General features: G+C 42.5%; 1 protein-coding gene across 1 annotated transcript in view; it reads right to left on the minus strand.

Annotated features, from left to right (window-relative positions):
• The window catches only part of FAM114A1 (family with sequence similarity 114 member A1), a 45,661-nt gene extending 32,559 nt beyond the window's left edge, over positions 1-13,102 (minus strand). Inside the window, exons 1-2 of the mRNA XM_065405357.1 lie at positions 12,764-13,102; positions 11,088-11,175 (exon numbers count right to left, since the gene is read on the minus strand). Of these exons, the coding sequence (XP_065261429.1) occupies positions 11,088-11,175; positions 12,764-13,102 (427 nt within the window). The remainder of the gene's footprint in view (positions 1-11,087; positions 11,176-12,763) is intronic.
• Between the last annotated feature and the right edge of the window lie 13,239 nt (positions 13,103-26,341).

Consider the following 26,341-nt stretch of genomic DNA (forward strand, 5'->3'; position numbering starts at 1 on the left):
TACCTTGCCGATTTGGGGCCTAAGTATGCACAAGGAGGTGTTAATGATACTTCCGCACACTTATGCTTCTCTGCCATCAGCTAAGTTGTCATGAGTTAAAAAGCGGTGATGTGAAAAATCAATCTAGAAAACAAATCAAAGACATTTCTAGAAATCTAAAACAAACAAAATTGTAGGTGTTTATTAAATATTGTCCGTATTCCCTAAGATTGGGAACTGCATGCATTTTATAAATTAAAAAATGAGTTTTCCCAGAGTTATTTTGATTGCTGCAAAACAGTTCATCAGTAGCTAGAGTACAGTACAGTATTTATATGCATCTGGGGTATCCAATTAGAGAGAGATGCAACAAACCATTGTGATTGAGGGTGGAGTGGAGGGAAGATTTGCTGCATGATTCTGTGATCGCCAGATGGATTACTCATGAGATGCTCTATGAATTCAATAAGTATCGTCTGGGGACTATAAAATTACATAAAATAACTCCACATTGTGAAGCAGCACATTTGAGAGATCACGTGCAAGAACAGCAGAGTATCTGGGGGAAAACACAAAGTTCCAAAGTACAGAAATCTCTTACAGAACAGACCTGAAGATTGTGCTGACTATGTGAAATAACTGATTTACTATTTTATAGTTTAGTCTACGTGGGACTCTTGCATTTTACATTGAAACAATGAGACTTGGCAGCTTAGAATTTTGATTTGTCACAACAAGATGGTTGAAATGATCTTTGCCTCTTTTTTCCTGTCTCACAAACTGTAGTTGTATGTCAAACTGTGCATGGTTAGTTAGGCTACCAGCAATGAAACTGTGAGTCAGAGTTATTGCAGAGTGGAGTTCTACTTTATCTTTCCCTAGCCTGCTGTGCATTTTAATTGGTTCAATGGAAATATTATTAGCATTAGTAAATTCATGATTCATTATTTTTATTGACCAACTTTCTGGGACTGTTTAAGTAATTGTTAATTTGTGCTTGTAAACTAATATAGCTAGATACTCTATGTTGCATTCGTTAGCATTTCTATTATTTATATTTTTACAAAAGGGGAATCCAAAAGAAATTTCAATTACTTTTTTTTCTACTGAGTCATAAAATTGTATTCACCTTCTTTTGAGATTATGACAAAATATTGCAGACAAATCAATATATAATTAAAAAAAATATTAACTGCACATAGGAAGGGTGTGCAGGGGTTTTTTTAGGTTGATTTTCCAGTTTCCTTACATAAAAATGATGTTTTGTTTTTTCTTACATTCTGAAATGCTGGCCTGAAAAATATGCTTATGGCTTTTCAGCTATGCTTACACCTTCAAGAAAATGAGCATGCATATTTTGGTGGTGTATTGATATTTACATTATGAGAATTCAGCATTTGCAGAACTGTACCTCTAGCTTTCATGCACCGCAGAACTGTGAGCCAATAATTCAGGGAAACTGGATGAGGTTTTGCTGAACTAAGCTCTGAGCTAAGCACCTCTGACTATAACACAAGAAGCCGATTAGCTCAGAGTAGCGCAGCTGGGGCATGTCATCATTGTTGAGGATGTACATGAATGAGGAAAAGCACAAACATCGTGAAAATACAAATTGTTTTAGAATGTGAGCGTGACAGACATTCAAATGAAAAATTATTTGTTACTTTAACAACATGGAAACGGGAGGGCTCTCGATGGTTCTGTGTTTTAGAGATGAAGACTTACTGATTTTGTTTTACAAAGTGGTGTCATATTTACGGAGATATTACAAATACAGTATCTTCTGACAAAATTAGTGACTCTTTTCTGTCCACCCTCTCTCCATCTGTTTCCTAATTAAATTTGTGGCTTTGTCTCCACTTCCTTCATCTAACTGTCTCAAAGACAGAGGAGCGTCTCTTGGGTGAGAGGAGCATCTTTCAGTATTCCTGTCATTTTGGAGAAAAACTCTGCTTGGGGTAGTTTTTCTTGTTTTGTTTTTTGGTTGGTTGATTTGTTTGTTACAAAGTTAGAGGGTTTTGATTAGCAGGGGAAGGTGTTTGTGTAGAATGTTGTCACTGTCATTCTTGCTACGGTGGAAAGGCTTTTTCAAAGAGGAAGGTTTTGCAACATATCCTAAAGACGGTCAGCTCTGCATTTGACTGATCACCTCTGGAAATTTGTACCAAAGTCAGATCCCCTAGATCAAGAACACTTTGTCCCCAGCTCTGACACTTCATCCCAGGCTTTGTGATCTTCATGGTCCCAGAGGCATAGTGCTTAATTTGTGCCAGGGCTTGCCAGAGCTGAGCTCCGACACCTCTGGACTTGGCAGTTCAGAACTCGGGCACCTCTGGGCATGCTGCATCAATTATGAATATAAAAAAATTGCTTGAGCCCCAGCACCTCTTTCATTACAAATTAAGCATTGCAGAGGAGTGCAACTGTTGCAGACATTCATATGTTGAATTTTGAACTTTACAACAGCTGGAGCATGATCCATTTAATATGTCAAAGATTAGGCCCAAGGCCTAAAATTGGCATCTGAAACTGGCTGGGAGCCAGCAGAGGGAATTGAGCATGGTCTGATGTGCTCACAGCAACCTCAACCATAGAAGAAGACAGTATATGCAGAACAGTGCTGCCCCCTGGTTCATATCTAGAAATACATGGCATCACAGCATGCTCAGCCTCAACAATGCTACTGGTTCCTCATGGATTTTATGGTCCAGGTCAAAACTGCCCTCTGTGTTTTTAAAACTCTTCAAGGACACACTCCCGGGCTCAATTCTGATCACAGTTACACCATTATGTAAATCAGGAGTAAGTCCATTTAAAACAGGAAGTGAGATCAGATTCAGGCCCCATGTATGTCCTTATTCCAAAAGATATTTATATGTATATGTTTTTATAAAACAGCAACAAAATGGCAGATGAAATTCAATGTTGATAAATGCAAAGTAATGCACATTGGAAAACATAATGCCAACTATACATGTAAAATGATGGGGTCTAAATTAGCTGTTACCACTCAAGAAAGAGATCTTGGAGTCATTGTGGATAGTTCTCTGAAAACACCCACTCAAAGTGCAGCGGCAGTCAAAAAAAGCTAACAGAATGCTGAGAATCATTAGGAAAGGGATAGATAATAAAACAGAAAATATCATATTGCCTCTATGGTACGCCCACATCTTGAATACTGTGTGCAGATCTGGTCATCCCATCTCAAAAAAGACACACTGAAATTGGAAAAGGTAAAGAAAAGGGCAACAAAAATTACTGAGGTCTGGAACAGCTTCCATATGAGGAGAGATTAATAAGACTGGGACTTTTCAGCTTAGAAAAGAGAAGACTAAGAGGGGATATGAAAGAGCTCTATAAAATCATGAATGGTGTGAAGAAAGTAAATAAGGGAGTGTTGTTTCCTCCTTCTCATAACACAAGAACAACAGGTCACCAAATGAAATTAATAGGCAGCAGGTTTAAAACAAACAAAAGGAAGTATTTCTTCACACAACGCACAGTCAGCCTGTGGAACTCTTTGCTAGAGGATGTTGTGAAAGCCAAGCCTATTACAGGGTTAAGAAAAGAACTGGATAAGTTCATGGAGGATAGGTCCATCAGTGGCTATTAGCAAAACCAAGCTCTAAAGTGTCCCTAGCCAGTAGCGTAGCTGGGGGGGGAGCGGTGGAGCGGCCGCTCCCTCACCGAGCACAAGTGGCGCCTTTTTAATTTTACTCACCCGGGAGCGGAAAAAAAAAAAAAAAGGTGCCACCCGCTGCAGCGCTTTTACTGACGGGGCGGCGCTCCGGGTCTTCGGCGGCACCTCGGCGGCGGGCCCTTCACTCGCTCCGGGTGTCTTCGGCGGCACTGAAGCTTCATCGCTCCCCCTCTTCCCTCTACCTGGCTACGCCACTGTTCCTAGCCTCTGCTTGCCAGAAGTTGGGAATGGGTGACAGGGGATGGATCACTTGATGATTACCTGTTCTGTTCATTCCCTCTGAAGCACCTGGCATTGGCCACACTGTCGGAAGACAGGATATTGGGCTAGATGGACCATTAGTCTGACTCAGTAAGGCTGTTCTTATGTTCTTAATTGACATGAAGGGCTGTAAACTGTATCAGTGATTCTCAACCTTTTCTATACCACAACTCCATGTTACAAGAGAAAAAATATTTCATGCTCCATGTAGCCACAAAGAAAGGGAAGATGGCTGCAACCCCCTGAAATCTGTTCAGGATTACCAGGTTGCGAAGCATGAACTTTATTAAATGTCCTTATAATGTAAGAACTGTAAAAAATGTGTTATTTTTACAGCAGCTAAATCATCTGTGTGTTATTTCCAAAGCAGTTTTTAACATCCATGTTATTTCAATCTTAAACACATCATGCCTAATCAGCTCTAATTTATGTAATGAAAAAGATATTTTCTGAAGAGATTAAGTTGTCTTTTTTATGACCACACAAGGTATGAGCATAACATCCAGCCTTCACAGCGGATGTTATTCCTTATTCTGCAACAAGGGAATAATGTATTTAGGGAAAGGAACAGCTTTTCACAGCATCTCAATGTTTCAGTTTCACATAATTTCAGGCATTTCCACTTCTGTTCAACACATAATGAAATTTACGCTATGTAACACTGATTACTACACATACCTATGAACCACTCATGCATACAGTGATATCAGCAAGCTACATTTCATTTTGTCATACCAAATGACAGAAAGACATCAGGCAGCACAAAGAAAAGGTTTATGGTGGTTGATATTTTGTGTACTGTTATGCAGGATTAAGAACTGGAAGAGGAATACACACATACACAAAATAATCAAGATAGCAGAATACGGAATATGAGTATGTGTAAAGAGACACATTATGCAGCTCTCTAATATCAATTAATTGATAATTCAAGTTAAACAGTGGCAGAATAGAAACCCAAATATTTTTTCACTGTATTATGGCATATTAATGGATGTGCAAGTTTAAACATGGGCATCTGATTTTTACAATTTATGTAGTGTGTTGTGCACATATGCCACAAATTAGGGAATTGGCTTTGGTAGGATATGAAGCCAGTCCAACATCATAAGTGAAGCAAATATGTAACTTATGTAATGCACTAATATAAGCAATAAAACATTTGGATGCACTATTGTTGATTCATTAAAAACATGACCGTTTTAGAGAGGGAGGGGGAAAGGGCAAAGAAAATGGATATATTTGTGACACCATGCAATGTTATGCTGTTCACGCCATAGTGGGACTGATTCTCTTCTCAGTGACTTCAATAGAGCTACTCTTGATTTATGCTGTTGCCAGCAAGGAGAGACTCAGACCCAGCATGCTTTTAAACAAAAATCTTCTTACCTCATTAAATGGCAACCTATTTCATTCTTTCTCCCATAGCCTCAAACATTTAATTAGTGTGACATCTAGTGTCAAATACTGACCATGGTTCAGGCTGTAAGTGTTACCAATCAAAAGGCATTATGAAAGCTTTTTGTTTAGCACCGTGTCACCGACATCAATACCAGTGGGGATGCTGAGAAGAGGGGGAGCCCAACAAGACCAGATAAATGTCAAGGTTACTTTGGAGATGAAAGACATTTTCTTAAAAAAAAACAATTGTTTGTATATGTTGAAATAATTAAGTAGAGAAAGAAGATTGAATCCACACAGAAACTGCTGCTAGAAACCAACAACAATACTAAGCAAATTACTGCCATACTGTAAAAATGCTAATCTGTTTGGAAGTGCTAAATCAGGGCTTGAAGGATAATGAAACCGACAGGGATGAACATCCATTTCAGTCATCCTTGAGAAGAGCTGTTAGCCCCTTAAAATGTTAACTGGTCAATCACAACTGTGCAACCATTTCAGCTACTTTTACAAAGAGCAATTTATAACAAATAAAGCAAAGGACAGTAAACATTTGTCATGCTTGACTGGGAACAAGCAAGTCTGTTACAGAAATGAGATTACTAAGAAATAGCAAAGTCCAAATCTAAGATGTTGCTGCTAGTTTTAGTATGAGAAAAGTGGCTCTGTTTGTAGCACTTGCTACATTAAGGGAATGAGCAACATTCAAGTGGATTGCATCATGTGATGTCTGTTTTCTGTTATATTGGAACGGATGGAAGAGGAAATGTGGGATGAATTACTCAGCTACTCAGAATATTTTTAAGGAGAATAATAAATATTCAATAAAAAGAAGATACATTGCAAAGATTCCCCACTGATAGTATAAAAAGCTTTGCACCATTTCCTCTCTATATAGGAATTAGAATACTGCTCAGATCTGTGGTCCATCTAGTCCAATATCCTGTCTCTGACAGTGGACAGCAATAAATACTTTAGAGTTGGGAGCAAAAATTCCTATAATGGATAATTAAGAAATAGCCTGTTTGTAGGGGGAATTTCTTCCTAACCCCAAGTAAGCAGAGTCTGACTTACGCCTGGAAGCATGGGGGCTTATATCTCATATAACAAGGTTTCAATTTTATTTAGGTAACTTTGAGTATTCATCCATAAAAATGTCTAATCCTTTTCTAAACCCTTGGATAGGAAGCTCTTGGCCCCAATTATATCTGGTGGCAGGGAGTTCGACAGGTCAATTATGTGTTTAAAAAAAGTATTTCCTTTTACTAGTTTTAAATGCGCTTACTTTCAATTTCATTGACTGTCCCCTTGTTCTTCTACTACGAGAAAAGGTAACTATGAGGGTAAGTATAAAATCATAGGGTTAGAAGGGAGTGCAAGGGACATATAGACTTACCCCCTAATCTAATCATCTAATGGTATGATATTTTCTATACCATTAATTATTTTATATACTTCTACCACATCCCTCATACTCATCTTCTCTCTAAACAATGCCATTCTTTTTAATGTCTCTTCATACCATACATCATGTCTCTTTTTTAGTACATTTTACCATCAGATAAAGGTGTCTCTCTTAATTACCTTAATGAGAAATGTGCATGTGCAACTGAGGACAGCATTCTGTTTTGCAAGTTAAATGCTGCTCTCAGTTACATGCCTGCAACCTTAGTTATTTCCAATATATAACTAAGGATTGGATTTGGCCCTACTTAGATAATTTCAGCATACAATTCAGAGACAGCAGTACATAACAAGAACATCAGAAAGGCTAGAAGTCATCAAGTCCCAGTTGCCTTTCATATACAAAGAGGGAGACATTTCTAATTAGATATATTTATCACACACACACACACACAAAATCCTATGTTACAAGAACATTATTAAAGTTGCAAAGACAAGCACACTTACATTAGGAAATACCAGAATACAGGTTGCCTGTGTAGCCTTATTTCAGCACCCTAGGAAACTGGATTATGATACTGTCTTCATTACATGCTATTTTTTCCACAGGATCCCTGCCTCATTCAGTGCGTGGGATGGATGGTGCTCTCTTTAATGATCAGTTATCCAATATTTTGTTTTCTCCTCATTCTTCAAAGTGTGGCCCCATGTCTTACTTACTGTACACTATTCATACCTTGATCTAAAGACATATTTATTAATTTCCTAATGGGTTTTTCTGTAGTTCTCTTCACTATAGTATCTGAGTACTTTATTAATATTATTAATTAATTTATTTTCACAACACCCTGTAAGGTTAGGGCATGGTATTATCCCCACTTTATAGATGGGGAACTGTGGCACAGAGAGATTAAAGTCAAAAATATCTACTAGTTTTGGGTATCCAATCTGAGATGCCCAACACTTGATTTTTTCAGAATACAGAGCACTGTATTCCACTTTATATATTCAAAGCACAGTTCCCAATTCTTCAGCTGCAGTGGTGAGTGCTCAGCACTTCTGCAAATCAGACCCCAGGGTCTCAAGTCAAGCACCCAGAAAATTAGGAAATACAATTAGTGATCACCTGTGAATTGTTTGGTTTAACATTACACAGGAACTGGGGCAGAGGCAGGATTAGAATCCGATTCTCCAGGGCAGCATTCAACTGCCTTAAGCATGAGACTATTCTTTCTCTTCTTGCAATCCCCTGCCTCATTCACTACACACATTCAACTTCAGAAACAAATGAAGCAGGAATCCTACAGACAATAGCCTCCTTCACTAACAACCCTGATTCATCCCTAGAGTAGGTCCATCCTGTGCACTGAAAGAGGCAGGGATCCTGTGGAAAAAATAGTATGTGATCTTGTAATTAAAGATGGTATCATAATGCATACCCACAAGGGAGATGAACTGAGTTGCAGTAGTGATAAGATTTATATCCAGTGTAGGAGAACCATTAGACAATAACTTGATCACATAGTGGAGTAAATACAGTAACTCCTCACTTAACATGCTAGTTATGTTCTTGAAAAATGCAACTTTAAGCTAAATGATTTTAAGCTAATCCAATTTTCCCATAAGAATTAATATAAATAGGGGGGGGTTAAGTTCCAGGGAAATTTTTTCTGCCAGACAAAAGATATTATATACCTAAACAGTATAAGTTTTAAATAATTTTAAACAAACAATTTAACACTGTTCTCACCAATGATGATTGTGAAGCTTGGTTGAGGCAGGGGCGTAGCGGGGTCGGGGCGCGGGGGCTTGCCCTGCTCCGCTCGCCGGGCATTCCAGCTGGGGAGCAGGGTCAGGGCGTGGGGCTTGCCCCATTCCACCTGCCTGGGGCTCCTGCCGGGGAGTGGGGTAGGGATGCAGGGGCTTGCTCCATTCTGCCCGCCTAGGGCTCCTGCCGGGGACCAGGGTCGAGGCGCAGGGGCTTGCCCCGTTCCGCCCACCCGGGGCTACTGCCGGGGAGCGGGCAGGGGCTTGTCCTGTTCTGCCCGCCCAGGGCTTTTGCTGGGGAGCAGTGTGGAGGCGTGGGGGCTTGCCTGCTCCCCAGCTAGAATGCCAGACAGGCGGAGCAGGACAAGCCCCCGCGCCCCATCCCCGCTCCTGGGCAGGAGCACTGTGTGGGCGAAGCGGGGGGAGCCAAACAACGTTATAAGGGAACATTGCAGGACTTTATGTTCTCTAATAGGTCAGCAACTGAATAGCGAAAACACGTTAACCAGGAAGATGTTAAGTGAGGAATTACTGTATTTCATTTAGTAAAAAGACAGGATACAGATGCATGCTAGCCATTATATCATCAAATACAGAAACTTTCTGAGCACTGTGAAAATACAGATATAATAATAGTAAGCAAGTTGGGTAACTGAAATAAGAAGACTATTGCATGACACATCTCACTTGCTTGGAAGAATGTTTTGTATTTCAGTACCCACAGGTCTCCTGGATATTCCTTAGTTATATTAAGAAATTCATAGATTCCAAAACAGAAGGGATCATTGTGAACATCTAGTCTGACCTCCTGTTTAACACAGGCCATAGAACTTCCCCCAAAGTAATTCCTAGAGCAGATCCTTTAAAAAAACATCCAATCTTTATTTAAAAATAGTCAGTGATGGAGTACCATGACGCTTGAAAAATTGTTCCAATGCTTCATTACTCTCACTGTCAAAAATGTATACCTTATTTCCTGTCTGAATTTGTCTAGCTGCAACTTCCAGCAGTGGGATCATTTTATACCTTTCTCTGTTAGATTGAAGAGTTGATTAGTACATATTTGTTTCCCCATGCAAGAAACTACCTATTAGGGGATTACAGTCATAGGTCAGCAGTACTTATATGAAAGACTTTGCACGTGTTATTTGTAACAGCAATGCTATTATATGTACTGTATATAAAGTATAAACATGGGAATACTGTGTTTCCTTTCTGTTCAAAGCATATACATTTTTGTTTTAATCTAACATGACTAAACTCACTGCATGCATTTCTTAAATTCCTTGAAATGCCTATTAGTTATAATCTAAATAATCATAACATACACAAAGTCCCTGCTCGTGCCATGAGCTTGCTATTACATAGAAAATTCTCAATGTTTAATGCCTATTACTTTACATAGCTTATATTTCATTCACTTTATCAAACCTACATTAATTCAAGGAATGATAGTACATTTGGGTGTTAGTAGAGCCCACTCCCAAAAATCCAGGATTTAAATGGTGATTTGTGTGAATATAATCAAATGAAAATACTGTGATTTCTCAACTATGACTCTATGGTCAGCATGGGTAAAAGGTGACTTTTTAACCCTTCACTGTTTGTGAAAGATGCCGGCCAGACAGCCCAAAGAGAATGAAGAATATGAATGGGCAACAGCAGTGAAAGCTTCTCCAACACTGTCCTCTCAATTTGCCTCAACCCTGATACCATCTTGAAGGCCTGCTCTACACTGCGGGGAGGGGGGAGGGTCGATCTAAGATACGCAACTTCAGCTACGAGAATAGCGTAGCTGAAGTCGACGTATCTTAGATCGACTTAGAATCACTTACTTCGCGTCCTCGCGGCGCGGGATTGACGGCCGCTGCTCCCCCGTTGACTTTGCTTCTGCCTCTCGCCGAGCTGGAGTTCAGCAGTCGACGGGAGAGCAATCGGGGATCGATTTATCGCGTCTACACTACACGCGATAAATCGATCCCTGATAGATCGATCGCTACCCACCGATCCGGCGGGTAGTGTAGATGTACCCGAAGAGTGGGAAGGTTAATTCAGTCTTCAAACCACTCAGTTCTTAGCCTCTCTTTTAAGACTTCCAGTAAGGATGAAAATTAGACTGGGGTCTTTGTAATATGGCTACCTGAAACCACAAACTCATGTCACATAAGAAATTGATAATGTAACATATTTTGGTCACTAGTAATTTAGGTTGGATTTGAAGTTAGAAGAGATATTAGAAGTTAAAAGAGGCTTACAATTAAAAAAAAAGATTCAGGATCTACTTATGCTCTCTGAAACCGAATGGATAGTTTATTGGACCTTGGACTTTCCGTGAAAGCCAAAATGATTTACAAGAAGAAAATCCATCTTTCTTCCACATTACAAAGGTCATGATAGCCCAGTAATTTTGTCATTCAAATCAGGATAAGCTTGCTTATAAATCTTACAAGTGTAAGCAACCACTTTGACATTAATTGTTGCCTTTAAGAGCACTTAACCATGCCAACCTGCATTAAAACTCTGATTTAAAAGTACTTTCCAGTGATGCCACAACCTTCAATGGTCGAACACTTACCAACTGTGGCAGAGGCTGTTGACAGCAGAGATTTGCCCCACGATCCCCAAGCTCCCCATCCACTTCCTTTAGGAGAGGAGTCCAAATCCTACAGAAGAAAATATTAAGTCCACTGTCAGAAATGAATGTTACCCAAAGACAGGAGGAAAAACAACCAACACTAGAAAACAGAATCCAGCATGTAATAAATGATGACAGCAGGCAGAAAATATAATATAATTACGTTTGTGATTCAACACTAATGCCATCAGGGAATCTGTGGAAAGATAAACCCAAGAGAAGATATTGGCTTATATGCAATGGTGATGTTGCAGTGTTGCATTATTTTGCATTATTTAGTTGGCCAGGAAAACAGATTCATTAGAAAAGGTACATGTCTTATGTACTTGAACCTCTTCACCCATTTTCAAAGGGGCAGAGTAAATAATCTCTTTCCTCCAGTCCTTGGCCTACAATTCCTTGTTTGTAATTGATCAGACATCCTTTTAGTTTGCAATATAACATGAAGAAGCTGCAGAGTGTGTCCTGATTGGACATGGATTCTATTCTGCTGACATGAAAAAATAAAGTAAACAACTTTTGCTTTTACAGGTGTAGCAAACATTATATCCACAAGGAATAGCAATATTGCTACTAAAGTAAGCAGTTCTGTGCACTCAGCTGAAGTAGAAAAGAACCCTCAACAGCCAGGGATACTTTAATTTCAGATGTCTCACTGTTTTATTATGGCTAATTAACTAGAATTTTCAAAGTAGTGGGTAATAATAATATAAATAAATCAATAGTAATAATAACTGAAACATTTCAAGATTTTGTAAATGAGCTCTATGGAACATACAATAGAAATGCCATCTGATAATGGTTAAACAGATGGTGAATTGTGGCTATGACTACCAATTAGCTAAGAATAGCAAATACAGCTAGTTTAGGAAAACATCCTCTTGCTTTTGAGCTCGTGTTTGTCCATCTGTTGTGTCTCATCTTTAAAGGGCCCTATTCAGCAAAGCTTTTAAAATGTGCTTAAGTCTCACTGAACTCAATGGGATTAAGCACATACCTAAATGCTTTGCTGCATAGGGTTAGACTGGCCTTAGACTGCCATCTCTTTGGGGAAGGGACTGTCATTATTATATGTTTGTACAATTCTATAATGTGGCCCAAATCTGATTAAGGCCTCCAGGTGCTATCGCAATGTAAATTTGAAAACAAACAAACACATTCCTAGGACATTGTATAGGATGCAAAGTCAAGAACTCAGAAATAAGGAAGCACCAATTTATAACTGCATATGTGACCCAATTATGCCCACTTTTTGATCCCTCCTGTGCACTGAATGAACCGGGGTGTGGGGGAAATTAAAGACTATCATAGTGCATACGCACAAGCGGGTCAAATTAATGTTACATGGGCAAATCGGACTTTTCCTAACTTTGGAGTGCTTCACTGCAACCTAAACAGTATTATTTTAACACAGATTTTTTTGTATGATTTCCTAGGTTTTTGTAAAAAATTGCCCACGATTATTTCATAGCAAGATGCTAGTGCAATGAATATATTATTTTTACAGCATCCTGTCCTTCGCACAAAGTGGGGAAACATGCTCATGATTCTGTCGTACAGAAAGCTAATTACCATCAAGGAAAGATGTTTTGGAAGAAAGAGGCAAGATTACTTACTGGACTGCTTTGTTCATTCGGTGTCACTTCTGATCCAGGTTCAGGATCAAGGCTCACAGACTCACTGCAGTCAGTAGGTATGTTTTCAGTCACCTCTCCACTGGAAGGCTGATTTGCAATTACTTCTGCAGTCAAAGGATTTTCACTGATAACCATGTCCCCTTCTTGTCCATTACTAGTATTATGAGAAACTTGGCTCTGTTCATCTTGGAAAGACCCATGCAAGATCCCAGCTGTTTCACTGTGTTCTGCTGCATCATTAGCCAACACATCACTGCTAAGCATTGCCATTACTTCAGGTTTTCCTTCAGCGGATATTGCATCACTTGTGTCAGACATTTTTATTTCTGTTTAAAAAAAGCAAAGAAATTAGTATATTTATATTAGCTAATCAAAGTAATTTCAAGTCCCATGAACTCTTAAATGCCACAAAGGCACTGAAATAGATAGCCTTCCTTGCCATCCAATTGCAGATACACAGCATGCTAATAATGACATAGAAGACTACAGAAGTCTGTGTTGTAAATTTGCAGTGTTTCATCTATAGAAATCATCAGGGTTCATTTGTGAAGGCTAGTTATAGCCCTTGATCTTGGAGGAACTCCCATTGATGTCAATGAGAGACGCAGGCAGAGATCAAGGAGAGGACATATAGTCCATGTAATGAATACTGATTGCTTCATATAAAGAAATCTTGCAGATTTAAAACCCTATATAGCCTTGTCCCAGCCTTTTTCTTTTCTTCACATTATAGACTACTAGACTCTAAGGCCAGATGGACCATCATGATCATCTAGTTTGACCTCTTGCACATTGCCAGCCACAAAACCTCACCCACACACTCCTGTAGTAGGCCCATAGCCTTTGGCTGAGTTACTGAAATTCTGTTTGCTTGTTTAGCATTGGCTTCCGCTAGGTCCCTCCCATTATCTCACCAATGCAAGTACAAGAAGAGCGGCCTCACTGTAACCCTTACCACCTGGAACAATGTTTCTAGTATCCGTCCTACATGCCATCCATATTCTAATCTCATGTGAAAACTGAATTTTTCTTTTCTACAGTCATTTTTTAAACTTTGAACCAGAACTATATTACTTAACTCTGTAAAGCATTTTCAAGTCCTTTTTGTATGAAAGCTGCTATAAAACATGCATTTTAATGTATAAAATTGTGCTGTTCAATAGCTGTGGGGGTGCACGCAGTCCATTCTTAAAAGTGTATTTTGTGACTCTTGCAGCTCTTGCAAATCCCACTTACAGTGGGTCTGATTCTGATTTCATTTGTACTGATGAAAACTAGGAGTAACTCTATTGAAGTCAATGGATTGATTCCAGCTCTTGTGCCCCCTTTACACTGTATGGTGTAAAGGGGCTATGCAGAGGGCCCTGGGGGGAATTTCTCTGAAATTCCTTTAGTATTTGCAACCCTAAAGCCCCCCACAGGAGCATACTGCGGGCAGACCTGGGACAGAGACTGCCCAGACAGGTCTGATTGTCTAGCCTGGGTAATGCTAGGTAAAAGCAGGCACTGGGGCTGCTCTAACTTATACTGGGGACTACTCTGGTTTCCAAAGCAGCCTGGAATCCAAAAGACAAAAAGATGGTATACAGCCATCTTCGCGTGATATTCCTCCTGGACTGCACCTTCTCTGCTGCACCTTCTGAGAGGCTCAATGAGATGGGATCGGAATCAGGGATAGTGAGCGTAAGCATGGAAAGCTTGAGGGAAAAGCATTTAAAGAAAAACGGAAAAACTATTAAGAATTTAGAGCAGGATATATATGCAGATGGGAAATATAGATGCATCTATTCAAACTCAGCTCTTTACTAATTACCTAGAGCCACAGGTGACATGACTTGACAATTGAGAAGTCTGTTTTACCTGCAAAGTTGCTGAGAACACAACCATATAAAGCACAACAGGGGAGAGAGCACTGGAATATAATTAATAGATTTTAAGGACAGACAGGAATACTCTGATCATCCAGTCTGACTGTATGTATAACTCAGTCCAGAGAACTTCACCCAGTAATTTTGGTAGTGAAGGGAACTGTTCTTCCTTACTACATAAGTGAACACTATTGAAATTTAGCAGCTTGTAATATCATCAGCTGCTGCAGAGAAATTATCTGAATGTAGGTCTTGAAAGACAAATGAAGGAGAACTGCTTTTCAGATATATTGGGCTTGAGTCTTCTCTCATACCAGTTTTACACAAATGTATGATCTTTAACTCCCATGGAGTTACTTCAGATTTACAATGACAGTGAGTTTTCAAATATGAATAGATACCTGTCAAGTGTACAGTTTTAGTAGACAAAGTCCTCATTTTAGGCCCAAATGTACTTCTGTCCCACACAAATCTGGTGCTCTCTCATGTTTTTAATGTTTTTTTTTCCTTTGACATTTCTAATACCAGTAATTAAAGTGACAGAAAATTTTACATGCAATAAATAAGTGAACCCCACATTCAAGCTTTTTCTGGTATATGAAGTTGGTTATATCACTTAGAAATATAATTCATTTTAACTGTTGGTAACTCGCACTTTGGGTTTTGGCTACTTGAGTTCTATGTAGACATATTTGTAATGACAGAATATACAAAGAATCTGATTGATATGATTGAAGCAGAACTGGCTGGATTCTGATCTTGCTTACACTGATGTAAATTAGGAGTAGCTTAACTGAAGAGTTAAACTGGTAGAAAACCAGAGAGGAGAGTTAATCCCTATATATCTGAAATTAAAACTTTTTCCTTCACTTTTCAGTTAATTTTTGTTAACATTAGCTCATTTTCAGTCCTTTATAGTCTCATAGGAAATAGCAACATTTTAAGTTAAAATCATTTGATGATTGTAAGTTAATGAAATTGCATGTATGCAGAAAAATATATAGGTAGATTGGAGTCTGATCCTGTGAGACGAGTGAGATATGAGGGCTCTAAGCAGTTTGAAAGATCACATCCTAAGAAGTACAGAGGACATCACTCAAGTGGTTCCATTCTTTTCTCTCCAAAAGGCCCCAGAGAGTGTTTTGGGGGAATTGTTCATTTGTCCTGAAGGATCTCTTGTCAGAACTGCCATAGAGATTTATTTTCATCTCCTTTCCTGTTAAGAGGTGAATGTAAGGCCATTGGGGAGAGAGATGATTTGGGCTCCAGTGCCATTGGCATGCAGAGGACATGCAGGCTCTAGGTTTCATTTTCATCAGTCCCACGTGATAGTTTCCAAACCCCTGATTAAGAATTGGAAGAGAGGGTGCTGTCAGAAGCTTAATATGAATGAAATAGTGGTCATGTTAGTGCATTGGGTTGGGGAGAGAACTTGCAGGCAGGTCAGGGCATGGTTTCAGCAGCCATTAGTTTTTCAGCAGGCATTCATTACTGAGATGGCTTCTCCACGATTTGTTCAAGATGTTTGCTATTTGGATGGTGTTTTGGGACTCTGTGTCCCTAGAATTTCAAGTGGTTTCAGTAGCTCTCTATTCTGGAACTCACATCTACAGATGGTTGGGCAGAGCCCAGGTTTGTTGGTTTTTATTGAGGGTGCAGTATGCTTGTTTGGGGCAGGGTTGTCATTTTTTGTTTGTTATACATTTAAAGAGTATTTATTTTTCCCACTTCCCCTTCACTTCACTGAATTACTTTCCTCCTCCAATTGTGCTCATGCTGAAAAAGACAACAAACAACGGGTACAGTTGTTTTCAGTAGCACTTTACCTGCTGTGTAATGCAGCTTTTAACTTGCACTTCTTACTTAAATTAGTAACATGGGAGACAATTAACATTTCTGACTCTCAAGTATCAGAGGGGTAGCCGTGTTAGTCTGAATCTGTAAAAAGCAACAGAGGGTCCTGTGGCACCTTTAAGACTAACAGAAGTATTGGGAGCATAAGCTTTCGTGGGTAAGAACCTCACTTCTTCAGATGCAAGTAATGGAAATCTCCAGAGGCAGGTATAAATCAGTATGGAGATAACGAGGTTAGTTCAGTCAGGGAGGGTGAGGTACTCTGCTAGCAGTTGAGGTGTGAACACCAAGGGAGGAGAAACTGCTTCTGTAGTTGGATAGCCATTCACAGTCTTTGTTTAATCCTGATCTGATGGTGTCAAATTTGCAAATGAACTGGAGCTCAGCAGTTTCTCTTTGGAGTCTGGTCCTGAAGTTTTTTTGCTGTAAGATGGCTACCTTTACATCTGCTATTGTGTGTCCAGGGAGGTTGAAGTGTTCTCCTACAGGTTTTTGTATATTGCCATTCCTGATATCTGACTTGTGTCCATTTATCCTCTTGCGTAGTGACTGTCCAGTTTGGCCAATGTACATAGCAGAGGGGCATTGCTGGCACATGATGGCATATATAACATTGGTGGACGTGCAGGTGAATGAGCCGGTGATGTTGTAGCTGATCTGGTTAGGTCCTGTAATGGTGTTGTTGGTATAGATATGTGGGCAGAGTTGGCATCGAGGTTTGTTGCATGGGTTGGTTCCTGAGTTTGAGTTGTTATGGTGCGGTGCGTGGTTGCTGGTGAGAATATGCTTAAGGTTGGCGGGTTGTCTGTGGGCGAGGACTGGCCTGCCTCCCAAGGTCTGTGAAAGTGAGGGATCATTGTCCAGGATGGGTTGTAGATCACTGATGATGCGTTGGAGAGGTTTAAGCTGAGGACTGTAGGTGATGGCCAGTGGAGTTCTGTTGGTTTCTTTTTTGGGCCTGTCTTGTAGCAGGAGGCTTCTGGGTACACGTCTGGCTCTGTTGATTTGTTTCTTTATTTCCTTGTGTGGGTATCGTAGTTTTGAGAATGCTTGGTGAAGATCTTGTAGGTGTTGGTCTCTGTCTGAGGGGTTGGAGCAGATGCGATTGTACCTCAGTGCTTGGCTGAAGACGATGGATCGTGTGGTGTGTCCGGGGTGGAAGCTGGAGGCATGAAGGTAGGCGTAGCGGTCGGTGGGTTTTCGGTATAGGGTGGTGTTAACGTGGCCATCGCTTATTTGTACGGTGGTGTCTAGGATGTGGACCTCCCATGTAGATTGGTCCAGGCTGAGGTTGATGGTGGGGTGGAAGCTGCTGAAATCATGGTGGAATTCTTCCAGGGTCTCCTTCCCATGGGTCCAGATGATGAAGATGTCATCAATGTAGCGTAGGTAGAGAAGGGGCGTGAGTGGACGAGAGCTGAGGAAGCGTTGTTCCAGGTCAGCCATAAAAATGTTGGCATATTGTGGGGCCATGCGGGTGCCCATAGCGGTGCCACTGGTCTGGAGGTATATATGGTCACCAAATTTGAAATAATTGTGTGTGAGGATAAAGTCACAGAGCTCAGCAATAAGTTGTGCTGTGTCATCATCAGGGATACTGTTCCTGACAGCTTGTATTCCATCTGTGTGTGGGATGTTTGTGTAGAGAGCCTCTACATCCATGGTGGCTAGGATGGTGTTTTCTGGGAGGTCACCAATGCACTGTAGTTTTCTCAGGAAATCTGTGGTGTCACGGAGATAGCTGGGAGTGCTGGTGGCGTAGGGTCTGAGTAGGGAGTCCACATATCCAGACAGTCCTTCAGTGAAAGTGCCAATGCCCGAGATGATGGGGCGTCCAGGATTTCCAGGTCTGTGGATCTTGGGTAGTAGATAGAATAACCCCGGTCGGGGCTCTAAGGGTATGTTGATTTGTTCCTGTGTTAGTGTAGGGAGTGTCCTGAGTAGATGGTGCAGTTTCTTAGTGTATTCCTCAGTGGGATCTGACAAAAGTGGCCTGTAGAATTTGGTATTGGAGAGTTGTCTGGCAGCCTCCTTCTGGTAGTCAGACCTGTTCATGATGACAACAGCACCTCCTTTATCAGCCTCTTTGATGATAATGTCAGGGTGGTTTCTGAGGCTGTGGATGGCATTGCGTTCTGCACGACTTAGGTTATGAGGCAAGCTATGTTGTTTTTCCACACTTTCTGCCTGTGCACGTCAGCGGAAGCATTCTATGTATAGGTCCAGACTGTCATTTCGACCCTCAGGCGAAGTCCATGTGGAGTTCTTCTTCCTGTGTTGTTGGTGGGAGGGTATCTGTGTATCAGTGCGATGTTCAGTGTTATCTTGAAAGTATTCTTTGAGTCGGAGGCGGCGAAAGTAGGCTTCCAGATCACCGCAGAACTGTATCATGTTCGTGGGGATGCTGGGGCAAAAACTGGAGCTCAGCAGATGTAAAGGTAGCCATCTTACAGCAAAAAAACTTCAGGACCAGACTCCAAAGAGAAACTGCTGAGCTCCAGTTCATTTGCAAATTTGACACCATCAGATCAGGATTAAACAAAGACTGTGAATGGCAATCCAACTACAGAAGCAGTTTCTCCTCCCTTGGTGTTCACACCTCAGCTGCTAGCAGAGCACCTCACCCTCCCTGACTGAACTAACCTCGTTATCTCCATACTGATTTATACCTGCCTCTGGAGATTTCCATTACTTGCATCTGAAGAAGTGAGGTTCTTACCCACGAAAGCTTATGCTCCCAATACTTCTGTTAGTCTTAAAGGTGCCACAGGACCCTCTGTTGCTTATTTCTGACTCTGGTTCTTTGTAACCAGAGAAAGTTATTAATTCCTTAATCTGGTCTCTCTGACTGATCCAGAAAAAAATACAGCTTTGTATACATTAGACCAGGGATTGGCAACCTTTGGCACGCGGCCCGTCAGGGTAAGCACCCTGGCGGGCCGGGCCGGTTTGTTTACCTGCCGCGTCTGTAGGTTCGGCCAATCGCGGCTCCCACTGGCAGGAAGCGGCGCGGGCCAGTGGGAGCTGCGATCGGCCGAACCTGCGGACGCGGCAGGTAAAAACCTGGCCCAGCCCGCCAGGGGGCTTACTCTGGTGGGCCACGTGCCAAAGGTTGCCAATCCCTGCATTAGACCTCTTTTCTTAAAATTTCACATTATTGCTTCCACTTGTGGAGCAATAGAGAGTGCTGGGGCAGAGTGACTAGCAGCATTTTAATAGCCATGTCATCTACTCCTGATCTGAACAGGAACTACACAGGAGTTAGGGATGGAAATTAAAAAAAAAACAACCATCCAGTGTAGAGAAGTTTTGTGAACGCTGTGCAGATTGTATAATGAACATCTATGAGGGGAAAGGAGTGAATATTCAGCAGTTACTGCACCTGAGAAAGGAGTGGCAATGGCAGAGTCCAAAGGGTGTACTGTACAGGGATCATAGTTATCTATTGGTTGAGCACCAACAGTATGCCTGGCACTGCACACACAAGACATGATTCCTGTTCCCAGGAGCTTTTAGTCTTCACCTTGAATGGTCGCTTAGGGTATGTCTATACTACAGTTAAACACCCGTGGCTGGTCTGTGTCAGCTGATTCGGGCTCGCAGGACTCAGGCTAAGGGGCTGTTTAATTGAGATATACACATTCTGGGGGACATTCCCCCATTGCAAGGTCTCTGATCCTGAATGTCTACACTGCAATTAAACAGCCCTGTGAGCCAATGCCCCATGAATCCAAGTTAGCTGACACAGAACAGCCATTAGTTTTTAATTGCAGTATAGACATACCCTTAGAATGTGCATTAATTATTTACGCTAAACAATCTGTTCCACCTTATATTCAGCTGTGACACTCTGAGAACCTTTTCCAGACTTGAGGAAGAGCTCTTTTGTCACTTTCACCAACAGAACTTGGTCCAGTAAAAGATATTACCTCACCCACCTTGTTTCTCAAAAAAGATGTGGTTTATTAAAGTTTGTATTCAAAGCTGCAGTTACAGCAATACTGGAGGTGATAATTCAAATCCTGTTCAGTGAATTTAGGAGTCTGAACTGTATTGTTTATCCAATTTTCAATGTTGCATCCTTGGGGCAGGGACTGAGTCTTCCTCTGTGTCTGTACAGTTCCATGAATACCATTGACAGTCAATGAACAATAAAAGTCACAGATAAACAACAAGCACTTGGTGACATTTTAATTATTTGTTTATATTGTTATTTACTTATCTTCGGAAAAATGCATTTACAACTCACACTGGTTACATTTATCACAGTGTTAGCAATGTTTGCCATTATGAGTATAGCAAATACCACAAATGCTGAAGTACGGATACATTCTCTCTAGGTTTTAATGGTGTTCGCTGGCTGATGATTCTGGTGGCATTACATGATGAGAAAAAGTTTGTTTCTAGTTAAAGGACAAATTCTATCAAGAGATATTTGCACGCAACTTCCATTGAATTCAGTGGAATTATGTGCATGTACATGATGGCATAATTTAGCACTAATAGCTTAATTATGGGCCTAATCCAGCAAAGATTTATATACACTTATAAATTTGAGTGATATGTACATACATAAGACTTTACAGGATTGGATCCTATATTTGGAAACTCACCCAAGTTCATCAGAAGTGAGTGCAATTGGTCAGTTAAACCCCTTCCCCAATGAGCTAGGTAGCTATACAGCATTCTACTAGACAGGGGCTAAAAACAGTTTGCAGAATGAAAGGAAACAGAAACAGCAATGAAAATCCCTGTTTCAACCTAGTATAATGTGTAATTCAGGTGGTCATGCATATGATCCTACAAAAAAGTACCCTACATTCACATTAAAAAGTAATTGAATCAGTTAACTCCTCTGTATCTAAACTAAGTACATGGAACTATTCTTCTGTAGGTTTCAAGAAGGAAGATTCAGGGCCATGTTCACACATGCTGTAAGTGGACACATCTCTGTTGATGTTAGTGGAGCTGCATACACTTATACCAGTTTGAAGTTTACAATCCTGTGTAAAGTTAGGAAAAGCTACACGAAGCTGTAAGAAAACAAAGATAGCTCCATAGTTGAGTGCATCCCAAATACCATCTCTCCTGTTTCCTTGCAGCTGCTGCTACCCTAAAAGCCACACCAAACTTTAAAAAGAACACTTTCAGTAGCAAGTAGTTTAGTAGTTCATCTCTGGGATTAGCGTGCCCCCTGCTGGATTCCAGTTTTACATGCATAGTTCAGAGTTCCTCAAAAGCAAAGATGAAAACACAACTGCAGAGAGGCATTTCAAAATAAATCTCAGTGTGCATTGACGCAGGGTATTTTGTAAATGGTCAGGTATGGGCATGTTTTTAAGCAGCAGCTGTTTCCCCTTTTGTTAGGTTCCTTAATTAATTGTACACTTGACCTTGATGGGATTCTAAAGAACCCCGTGGAAATATCAACTGCAGGGGAGAAGTGGTGGAATGATATTTGGGGGCGACGGGGCGGCTCCTATTTCAGTGAAAAGTGCCACGAAGCCTGGAAAGCAACCCGCTGGAAGGATTTGCTATTATTAACCCAGCTCTAGCCTGTGTCCCGCTCTCAGGGCATGAAGCAGGAGCGGCAAGAACTCTGGTCCGCTGAAAGCCAGTGGGGTCGAGTTTCCCCCGGGACAGGAAAGTTCCTTTGAAAGCTCTCTAGACAGTCTCAGAAGTGAGGGAAGAAGGGAAAATCGTTTAGTTCCTTACCGCTTCGCAGCTGAGTTGTGCCTGGGCCGACGCGCCCCCGGCTCCTTCCTCGTCCCCGCCCCGCCACGTCGGCAGGCACTGGGACAGGGAGGAGGAGGAAGCCGGGCAGCTGCTGGCCGGCAGAGGGAGGGCTCTGGCTCTGCCTTCCAGTCACGCTGGAGCTGCTGCCTAATGCAAAGGGGTTGCTCGAGCTTTCCAAGCCTCGCTCAAATCAGCACAGCCTCGTGGGCTGGACCTGGACTGGACGGCGCGGTTTGCAGCGGCTGAAGAACGCGCGGAAGTAGGGGCTGGTCGAGCCCAGGGCCCGCAGCCTCGGGCCTCGCGCACAGTGACTCCCCTGGCCTGGGGGTGCTGCGGGATCTCCCGGACTTTAAGCTTCTCCGAGCTGAAATCAGTCATTTGTATTGGAACAGCCCTTAAAATAAACTAGCCACGCCCCTCTGTTTGTTTGGCCCTGATACTTTTTGTGCAATTGCCTCAGTGATTCACCCCCCCTTCCGTCTTTCTTCTGTGCCTCTAACGCTGACCGACAGACTGAGGGAGATTATTAAATGATGAACGACGAGATTTTCCAAGCCGCTCCTTGTAATGGGAATTGGGCACCCAAATCCTGGAGGCAGCTTTGAAAATCTTAGCCTGAATCGATCGCTGCCCGCCGATTCGGCGGATAGTGTAGACAAGCCCACAGTTGCGACTTAAATTAGGGTTACCATATGTCCGTTTTTTCCCGGACATGTCCGGCTTTTTGGTAATCAAACCGCCATGGGGGGAATTGCCAAAAAGCCGAACATGTCCGGGAAAATACCAGCTGGGCACTTCCCCTCCTGCAGCTGCTCTGCTCCTCCCCTGACTCTTCGGCTCTGTTTGAGAGCCAAGCTGCCCGAGCGCTACCGGCTTTGGGCAGCCCCCTTGCCTCCGGACCCCGAGCCGCCGGCCGGGCACTTCCCCTCCCGGGCTCCAGCTGCTCTGCTCCGGCGGCTGGGGTCCGGAGGCATGGGGGCTGCCCGAAGCCGGTAGCGCTCGGGCAGCTTGGCTCTCAAACAGAGCCGAAGAGTCAGGGGAGGAGCACAGCAGCCGGAGCCCGGGAGGGGAAGTGCCCGGCCGGGGGCGCAGGGTCCGGAGGCATGGGGGCTGCCCGAAGCCCGAGCGCTACCGGCTTCACGGTTTGCAGGGCAGCCTCCAGCCCCTGCGCCCCCGGCTGGGCGCTTCCCCTCCCGGGCTCCAGCTGCGCTGGGGAAGCGCTGGCCAGGGGCGCAGGGTCTGGGGGCTGCCCGGCAAACCGTGAAGCCGGTAGCGCTTGGGCAGCCCTTTTCGCGTGGCTGGGAGGGAGGAGGGGGAGTTAGGGCGGGGACTTTGGGGAAGGGGCGGGGAAGGGGCGGGGCCGGGGTGGGAAAGGGGCGGGGCCAGGGGCCGTGGAGTGTCCTCTTTTTTTATTTTTTAAATATGGTAACCCTACTTAAAAACACCAACGTTGGAGGAGCTATTGCCCTGCTATCCCAATGCATTACAACTACTGTGATCTAATTTGATCACTTTCACGATTTACCAGCTCTCTTTTTTGTAAGGTTTAGTTATATAACTTTAGGCACCTAAAAAACAAAACAGAACCACCAAGTCTCATTCCTTTCAGGAGGAGAGGACTGTCCCCTTTGGGGGAGGGGGGAAAGTCATTTCAAAGTGATTAGCCTCTGTGCCGCTGAGGAGGAAGGATATTGCAGTGAGTGTTTTTATCTAAAAGGAAGGAGTCACAACCTGAACTCTGCACATAAGGGTAGTGTAGCAGCAGGCAAGAAGACAAAATGGAGAGAAAGGTGAAGGCGGGCGGGGAGTTTAGCTAGGGTTCATTGGCAGAAGTGATCTAAGGGAGAGTGGTGAGAATTGTGAGCAGAAATGCAGGCATAGGTAGAATGATAATTTATGTCAGGGTTTTGTTACATAACAATATAAAATGTAAGACCCAAAGATCTTCCGTCAGATATGTGCATTCAGCTTCTATTGATATTAACTTGTGGAAAAAGCAAAGGCTTGAACCAGAGGAAAAAGCAAAGGCTTGAACTGAGGGGGAATCAGGCTAACACAGTTCTCCTTGTTAAAACAAATGGATTTATCACAGTGCATATTTCTGGTACTTTGAGACTAACTGTACCAAAATGTAAAAATAAATAGCCATGTTAACAAGCTGTTTTTCATAGCTGTCATTACGTTTTAATGTTTATGCTGGCACGATGTTACATGACAGGACTGTGTAGGTCATGATATGCCACCAAAATATAATGTGTATCGATGCCCCCCTCCAACCGTGCCAAATGTATACTTGACAATATTTTCAATTATTATATTGTTATAGATATATTATATCTATAGATTTGTTTGTGGTAGCACCTCTAAGCTAGAGTTAATTATTAAATTCCTTGTAGAAAATTGCATTTAAAGTGAGAAGGAGAAACGTGTGGAAGCCTTGTGGAGCAGGGGACACAATGGAGTTATGACAAAGTAAGAGCTGGGAAATAGCTTCTGTCAGACTGATTAATTCTCATAGTTTATTGAGGCAGTGATGACACCCTCATACAGTATCAGCTGTATACCTCTGGAAAATTGCACAATAGTAGCTTGTGACAGGGTCGTAGCTCACCGCTGCGGCGCCTCCTCCTGGTCGTCTCGGGGAATTAGTTCGAACCAGTAGAGAGCCCTCTTCGGGTGGCGTCCCGCCTGTCGTCTCGCCTTTGCTAGGTGCGCGAACTTGCGTTGCCCCCAACGTACGGCGTCCTCTTCAGGAACACTGCCCTCCGACAGTGTCCCTTTGTCCACTCACACCCCCTTCCGGGGGGGGGGGTGTCGTGGATGACCCACAGTCTCACACCTTCAAGCCCAATTCCCTCGGTCAAGGATCTGGTGTAGTTCCGGCCGGCCGTTCCCTGCGGCCTATGGCTGAGGGTATGGCCCAATAGAACAAAAAGGGGGGAAGGGGGGGGCTCAGGCCCGCCCACTACTCTGAGTCCCGGTCCAGAGGCCCTCTGGCGACAGTCTTGCTGTCCTCCATTTCCTTCCTCCTCTGACTACTCCTCTGGACCACTTCCCCAACGGCCCTTCTCGGTGCTAGGCCTTCTCCTTCCAGATCTGCCGCCTGGCAGGCTACGGAGTAGGGCCTTCTCCTATTCTCTAAAGCTGGCCTGCACTGCGCTGTCCGTGGTGCTGGCCTCCCAGCTCTGAAGACAGACCTTCCCCTCTGAAGGCCTGGGACAGACTGACTGCTCTCGCTCTGAGCAGTCTTTTATATGGCTGAGCTGGGCCCTGGTTGGCTGGCCCCAATCTGTCCTCTGATTGGCTCCCAGTAAGCCCTTCTCGGATTGGCTGCGCGTCTACGCAGGCGCCCCGGCCTGCCGCAGCCGACCCTCTTCGGGCGTGGGGCAGCCGCCCCACCACATAGCTAAATGCATCATCTTTCTGTATCAAAGAAAATTGGTAGATTGCAATTTCTTGCTTTTTATTTCTGATCCTTCAGTGAAATAACTGTGACTACCTATGTGCATAAAGTTAAGTATGTTGAGTACGTGCAGGAGTATTTGCAGTATAATACATGAGTATTTGCAAGGCCAGGAGCCCTAGTTACTTTTTTCAATCTCTGCATTGAGTGAATCAGGAAGTTAAAAAAAATTCAGAATTGTTCATACTAATTTCCAGTAAGTTACTGTTCACTTTGGGTACCAACAATGTTGTGAAACAAGTTCTGCATCATCTTTTGACTAAGAGAACGTTGATTGCAGGCTCTTGCCAAACAACTTGTGGTTCTTGTCTCCTTATTCCTCCACTTCCTTCCTCACTTTATTGTAAGGCAGGACTCATCAGTTTCATTCTATGGAAAGTCAGTGTGTAGATTCATCATAGCTTTTTGTCACGAGTGTTCTTCCTCTGCTGGAGAAAAAGAAAAATAGTTACTCTTGTGTAGTGTTGCTTTAGGAGCATAAGGATATATGTTATGATTTATTAAGGAATTTCACTAACAGAAAAGAATCTCAGTACTCCTAAATAAGTTGTGGTGCTCATAGAAGCATCATTAAAACCAGACAACTTTTCAATAAATTTATCAAGGAAAGCACTCTGCAGTTCCCATTTTAAGGTA

This window comes from Emys orbicularis, chromosome 5 (genome assembly GCF_028017835.1).
Source record: "Emys orbicularis isolate rEmyOrb1 chromosome 5, rEmyOrb1.hap1, whole genome shotgun sequence".
Classification (NCBI taxonomy): Eukaryota; Metazoa; Chordata; order Testudines; family Emydidae; genus Emys; species Emys orbicularis.